Source organism: Euwallacea similis, unplaced genomic scaffold (assembly GCF_039881205.1).
Source record: "Euwallacea similis isolate ESF13 unplaced genomic scaffold, ESF131.1 scaffold_43, whole genome shotgun sequence".
In the NCBI taxonomy this organism is placed as follows: Eukaryota; Metazoa; Arthropoda; class Insecta; order Coleoptera; family Curculionidae; genus Euwallacea; species Euwallacea similis.
In genome coordinates, this window is record NW_027098668.1 from 389,287 (window position 1) to 395,942 (window position 6,656).

The following is a 6,656-nucleotide window of genomic DNA, read 5'->3' on the forward strand; positions in this document are numbered from 1 at the left end:
TTTATGCGTGTAAGTTATGAATCACCCTCTAAATATATCTGCAATATTCTGGATTGTGAAATTGTCAAAATCCGATTGTAAAGATTTTATAGAGGTGGTACGGTTGTTTATTCGTGGATCGTGGTACCAAGATGTTGATTAGACGTGGCCTAATTCTTGATACGTCTAGTTAGCAATGGACTGGATGCTTGCGAAGGACCACCCTGAATTCGCGGTCTCAGAGACACCGTGTTCGTGCAAATGAAGAAAACAAAAACCCTTTTTAACGGTAACGAAGGTTTATTGTTCACAAACAATTTCGAGCAATTTAGCAAAAAAATAACAACTTTTCGTGACAAGTTAACTAGTGTACTAATTAACCGTGTATAGGAACCGTGAGTAAAGAATCGCGTACGAGTAACGTGCAAAGTACGGAGTTAAGAGTCGACGGAGACGCACAAGAAGAGAGCGAATTTTCTTCTTGCAAAATCTTAAATACTAAAGTTAATGGTAAGCGTACATAGGCTTACCAGAAACTAAGAGGTCATCATCGGCACTTCTTCTAGATTTGTCCTTGTGACTTGCCTAACTTTAACAATATAATTGGGTTTTATTGGAGGGCGTTTATGACCAGCATCGAGAACGTGTCTAAATTCTAGTACGCACAAAAGGTCGGCGAGGAGTTTTATTACATAGTTAGTCTAAGATCAAACGAAATGCGAATCAACATCTGGTCATACGGGCAAAGTGGCAAGAGAAACGAATAATGTCCATAGGCGTAGCACACGGGTTCCTTACATACTAGTCACAGATTTAATACTAGGCTTATGAAGAATACGATATCGAACTAATAGATTAAATTAATTATCGAATATTCTGTCCTCTACACAAGCCCTAACATGCTGGCCCCGTTAAAAGGTCGTTACCTTTTAAATTAATTACAAAGAGTTATTCGTTATTCATGGGCAATGGGCATATTTTTGACAATGATCTTCGCGATATAGTTCCACTGGGTAAGCGCACTGACACTACACGTATCACATGATCCTTTCCTTCATGGAGTTCGACAACTCGAGCTAAAATCCAGCGCAGTGGGGCAGTATTGTGTTCCACCAGTAAAACTAATGCTCCAATATCTATGGTTTTATCTACAGTGTTCTTCCATTTGCATCGAGTTTGCAAATTTGTCAAATAATCTCTGGACCAACTATTCCAAAAATGCTGTTGGAGTTGTGGTAGTCGTTCGTAATGAGATAAGCGAGAGATAACGGCGTTCTGGTAGTCGGGTTGTGGTAAACTTGCCAACGAGTCACCAATAAGGAAATGCGCGGGGTTTAAGGGTGCATAATCGTTTATGTCGTTTGAGATTGGCATTAGTGGTCGCGAGTTGAGACAAGCTTCGATTTTTACTAATAAGGTGTACATCTCTTCATATGTTAGAGATGATTCACCTAAGACGCGGCGAAGATGAAACTTAGTCGATTTCACCACCACCTCCCACAATCCTCCCATATGGGCACTACGCGCGGGTATGAAATGCCACTTTATCAAAAGATTGGCTAAAAATGTAGTTGTGGCGTTAATGTGTGATTCATCATTTATTAAGTTATTGAGTTCGATAAAATAATTATTGGCCCCTACAAAGTTAGAACCATTGTCTGAATGTATATTTGTTGGTTTTCCTCGTCTTGAACAGAACCTTTCCAATGCATTCAAAAAGCTATTAGTTGAAAGATCTTTAACCAGTTCGATATGTACTGCACGTGTGGCGAAACAAACAAAAATGCATATGTAAGTTTTTACGGATTTGGCTCTACGCAGCGTACCCTCCTTTATGAATATAGGCCCTGCATAATCCATTCCACAATTGGAAAAAGGTCGTGAAGGCGTTACCTTTGCGGCCGGAAGGGAATCCATTAAAAATTTCGAAGGTTTCGGTTTTACTCTAAAACATCTTATGCATCTACTAAGGTTACGTTTAACTGCATTTTTTCCGTTTATTATCCAAAATCTGAGGCGAATTATCGAAAGCAAGTTTTGAACTCCCGCGTGGAGATGTTTCATATGCTCATTCTGTATTATTAAGTCAGTGAATTTATGTTTATACGGTAATATAATAGGGTGTTGTTGTTCAAAATTAAATTGTGAATTTATTAAACGTTCCCTAACTCGAAGTATCCCTTCTGAATCGAGAAATGGGTTTAGATTCAAAATTTTACTATCGCTTGGGAGTTTTTTACTTTTGGATAAGTCGGAAATTTCTTTTTCGAAGCTATTCCGTTGAACCAATTTTACTAATATAAGCAGTGATTCGTTCAATTCTTCAACTGTCAAGGCTGTTGACTTATTCATCACTTTGCGGCATCGATTTTTAAATCTGCATATGTAACCTACTACTCTGTGCAGTTTGAAGAAGGTAGAAAATCTATCAAAAATGTTAAGTCCGTAGTTGTCGCTATTTATACTCGTTGTTTTATATACTGTGGTATAATTATTTTTTAATTCGGGCAAGACAGCGACGGGAACCTCATGGCTATCTAAGTTCGCTTCCGTCCTTAATGTGTTTTTCTTTAAAAATTCGGGACCGTGAAACCAAAGATCACATCCCAGCAATTCCCTTGGGCTCAATCCTCTCGATATTACATCTGCAGGGTTGGCCTTGCTTGGCACGTGAGCCCACTCCGTTATCTTAGTCAATTCATTAATTTTTGCCACTCGATTGGCAACAAAGGTCTTAAGGTGAGCAGGATCAATTTTCAACCATGCCAAAACAATACTAGAATCCGTGAAGTATCGTACGTCTAATATTTGTATGTCTAAAATTTGTCTTACCGTATTCATTAGTTTGGCCAAAAGGTGGGCCGCTAGAAGCTCAAGTCGAGGCAAGGTCAGTTTTTTAACTGGAGCTACCCTTGATTTTCCTGTCAACAGTCGTAATTCGTGACTACCTGACTCATCCTCCGAGGCCACGTAAATACAGGCTCCGTAAGCCTTTTCGGAGCTATCAGAAAATCCGTACAATCTTACACAGGCCGTCTTTGTTGGAATTACAAGCCTATCGATCTTGTATTCATTGAGACACTCCAGTTCATTTGAGAATTCCTCCCAAATCTGTCTTAAGTCATTCGGGACTGCTTGATCCCAACCGATATGTAATTTCCATAGAGCTTGAATGATTAACTTGGCCCTAGTTAATGCGGGACCTATCAACCCAAGCGGGTCAAAGATCTGCGAAATTTTTGAAAGAATAGTCCTTTTGGTAACACGGGATGGCTCGTATTTAATATTTACTGAGTATTTCAGAGTATCTTGTTTAGGATCCCAGCTGATTCCAAGAGTTTTTAGATGCTTATTTTCATGAGGTAGAATTAAATTGTCGTGATTTTCGTTACTGTTTGCTTGTAGGATACTGTTTAAAACTATGTTACTGTTGGACGACCATTTTCTCAATTTGAAATTAGCTTGACTTAAAATATCGTCGAGTTCCCTATAAATTTGGAATGCATCTGTTTCCGAATCAATGCTAACCAACAGATCATCCATGTAAAACGAGCGTTTAATTATTTCTGCTGTTCGTGGATACTTTTCACTTTGTTGCTCTCGGCCAATTCTATCAAGCAACGTGTGGCTTGAAAGGGTGCACTCGATGTGCCATACGTTACCGTGTTGAGTTTATACACATTAATCGGATCATTAAGATTTGGTCGCCATAGAATCTTTTGGAAGTTCCGTTCTTCCTCATGAATTTTTATACATCGGTACATCATTTTGATGTCCGCGCTCAAAACAATTTTGCGAAGTCTTAGACGTATCAAAATTGAGTACAAGTCATCTTGTACTACTGGTCCTACCAAAAGCGTGTCATTCAGGGAAATTCCTGAACTTGTTTTGCAGCTTGCATCAAAAACGACGCGACACTTCGTGGTAATAGAATTCTTTAGTACCGCACTGTGGGGTAAAAAATAAGAATTGTTTGGAATAGAGATGTCCTTTTCAATGGGCCCTTGAAGCGTCATGTGGCCTAAGTTCTCATATTCCGTCATAAATTTTACGTACTGCTTCTTGAGGTCCTTGTCCTTTTCTAACCTTTTCTCTACATTTTTTAACCGCTTTAGGGCATTCGATTTGGAGTCACCGAGACTAAAATCTGTTTGATTATTGAACGGATACCTTACGACAAAACTGTTGTCCATGTCGCGGGTTGTAGTTTTACTAAAGTATTCCTCACAGTAATTTTCATCTTTTGATATGAATTTAACATTTTCAAACTCCTCAATCTGCCAGAATTTCGTCAACGAGTCATTTAATGTTTTATTTGAAATACTAGTCGCAAGGTTGCACACTACTTTCCGACTTTGAGATTCTCTGCATATTAAATTGCCCGATATTACCCAGCCTAAAGAGGTTTCTTGTAACATTGGCAATCCCTTTCCTAATTTAAGTTTACCCGAACCTAACAGATTATAAAATATGTCTACCCCTAATAAAACATCAATTTGTTTTAGTTCATTAAATTTTTCATCAACTAGATTGATATTTATTGGAATTTGAAGTACCGAACTAGGAAATCTAAATGAGGGTAGATTTTCGGTAAGAATGGGCAAAACCAAAAATGCTATGTTAGATTCATATTCGTTGAACCTGGATTTTATTTTCGTGTGCACTCGCTGATTAATCTTTGTGACAATTTGACTGATACCTGACAATGAAAGGTCAATTTTTTGGGGACTTAAGTTTAACTTTCTGCAGAAGTTTTCTGTCATTAAATTTGACTGGCTTCCGCAATCGAGTAAGGCATTGCATTTATATCCTTTTCTGTCTGAGATGAGGATGGTAGCCGTGGATAGTAGTACATGATTTTTATCAATACCTAACGATGATAATGCCAAAGGATTGTTTTCCGTATCGTACGTGACCGCGTTACTTTGGCCGATTGTTAGAACTGTAGATTGTTTGGATTCTCCATACCTTCTAGATACATCGTGAGCCGAAGGATTAGATGGAAAACTGATCGATGATTCATGTTCAGTTAATGATGAGGAAGGTTCATTAGTGCTGCTGTTGCTAGAATTTTGAACATGTTCACTCCCTGAACGTTTCTCTATATGTAACGTGCTATTATGTTTTTGGTTGCATTTTTTGCAGCCTCTTGATCTACATTCCTGTTTCAGATGCCCTGGACGTAAACAGTTGCTGCACAATTTATGTCTTCGAATTTCGTCATATTTGTCCGACACTGATAATTGGATAAAACGAGGACATTGATGAATAAAATGGTTTTCGGTGCAGATGTAGCACTTACTGATTTTTTCGGTCAAAGAATACGAATAATTCCTAAACTGATGTGATTCGTTTCTTTTCTCGTGGCCTTTGTTTTGCGTTCTATCCCTGTCATGCTTATTTGATTGTATGGTTGAGAAGCCGCGAACCGCTTCCAACAAACGACATTTTTCGGTTAAAAATTCCGTTAATTGATCAACAGTCGGCAATTCAGTATTACATTGTTTCCGCTCCCACTCGTGATTAGTACTATCATCCAGTTTGTTTAATATTATCGGTATCAACAAAACATCCCATTGATCCACGGGTAATTTTAATTTTTCTAATGATGATTTATGTTGCTGAACTGCGTCTATTAATTTTCTAATATTTACAGATGATCCTTTATTCGCGTTTGGTAAATTAAGAACTAAACCTTTAGCGTGAATGTTAATAACTGCCTTTTTATTCTCGTATCTTTTTTGTAACAGATTTAAAGCGATTGTATAATTATCGGGAGTTATGTCGAGAGTGTCTATGAGATTTAGCGCATCGCCTTTACAGCATAATTTTAGATATAACAATTTTTCTGTTTCACTCAAGTCGGTTCTGCTATGGACTAAGGAATCAAATATGTTTTTGAAACTGAACCAAGTTTCATAACTGCCATAAAATGAACGTAAGCCTAAATCTGGTAATTTTCCCAGACCTCTTGGTGAATTTTGTTTTCCTAAATGAGTATTAGTACTATTTTGATTTTTGCTAATTGAATTTAATAACTTCTTTAATTCTGAAATTAAATTAAAGTAGGCTGATTCGATCTCAATCCGTTGTTCTTCTTCGTTTAAACTTAAAAATTCTAGACGAGATTGTACTTTATCGAACTGATTATAGTTCTCCTCCACGTTCTTGAGGCGGATTTCTAATTGAACTGTTTCTTGAATGTCTCTGTTATCACAAAGGTACTATTTAAAACAGGATAAACGTTTAGTTAAAATTCTGTGAGCGTGCAAAAGTACTCGAAATTCATCGTTTTCGCTCAGAGATTCTGCTGAGCCTACTTCCATTTCGGATCGTTTTGAAATTTTTTCTTTTTGAGTTCTCGTGGTCATTTTTAACTACTATTGATAACGTGGCGTTAAAATAAATCAATTTACGTAATTCAAACAGAAGTATGACTGGAGAAATTAACTAGTTTCGACTTCTTTAATGTGCATAAATCGAGCATAAACCAAAGTAAATAAGTCGTATCAATCTCATACAACTAACGACCATTTAAGGTATCAAATGGAAATCGGGATTATGAGGTTATGCAAATTCAAAGAGGAAAAATCGTGATAAAAAGGAACTGACTCACCGGGATTGTTTCTTGCTCTTTTTGGGATCCACCATTCTACTCCTTATTCCGCTTTCGATGT

The 6,656-nt window shown here is 37.5% G+C and overlaps 2 protein-coding genes across 2 annotated transcripts; both read right to left on the reverse strand.

Moving 5' to 3' along the window:
• Positions 1-927: 927 nt before the first annotated feature.
• On the reverse strand, positions 928-3,522 carry LOC136418896 (uncharacterized). Its single transcript, XM_066405114.1, has 3 exons — positions 3,271-3,522; positions 2,220-3,207; positions 928-1,616 (listed from the first exon to the last, which is right to left on the reverse strand). Exons 1-3 carry the CDS (start codon positions 3,520-3,522, stop codon positions 928-930), a joined length of 1,929 nt encoding a protein of 642 aa, XP_066261211.1.
• Positions 3,523-3,539: 17 nt separating this feature from the next.
• Positions 3,540-6,305, reverse strand: LOC136418897 (uncharacterized). Its single transcript, XM_066405115.1, has 2 exons — positions 6,258-6,305; positions 3,540-6,203 (listed from the first exon to the last, which is right to left on the reverse strand). The coding sequence occupies exons 1-2, from the start codon at positions 6,303-6,305 to the stop codon at positions 3,540-3,542; spliced, it is 2,712 nt and encodes a 903-aa protein (XP_066261212.1).
• Positions 6,306-6,656: the final 351 nt, after the last annotated feature.

What these genes read in the sequence shown, in the direction of transcription:
- LOC136418897 (XM_066405115.1), bottom strand. Translation starts at nt 6,305, where the DNA reads ATGGAAGTAGGCTCAGCAGAATCTCTGAGCGAAAACGATGAATTTCGA. An exon ending in GCGAAAACGATGAATTTCGA is followed by an intron (nt 6,204 to 6,257) that starts GTACTTTTGCAC and finishes TGTTTTAAATAG; the next exon opens with TACCTTTGTGATAACAGAGA.
- LOC136418896 (XM_066405114.1), bottom strand. Translation starts at nt 3,522, where the DNA reads ATGGATGATCTGTTGGTTAGCATTGATTCGGAAACAGATGCATTCCAA. An exon ending in AAGATACTCTGAAATACTCA is followed by an intron (nt 3,208 to 3,270) that starts GTAAATATTAAA and finishes AAAATTTCGCAG; the next exon opens with ATCTTTGACCCGCTTGGGTT. An exon ending in AATTTCCGACTTATCCAAAA is followed by an intron (nt 1,617 to 2,219) that starts GTAAAAAACTCC and finishes CTAACTTTGTAG; the next exon opens with GGGCCAATAATTATTTTATC.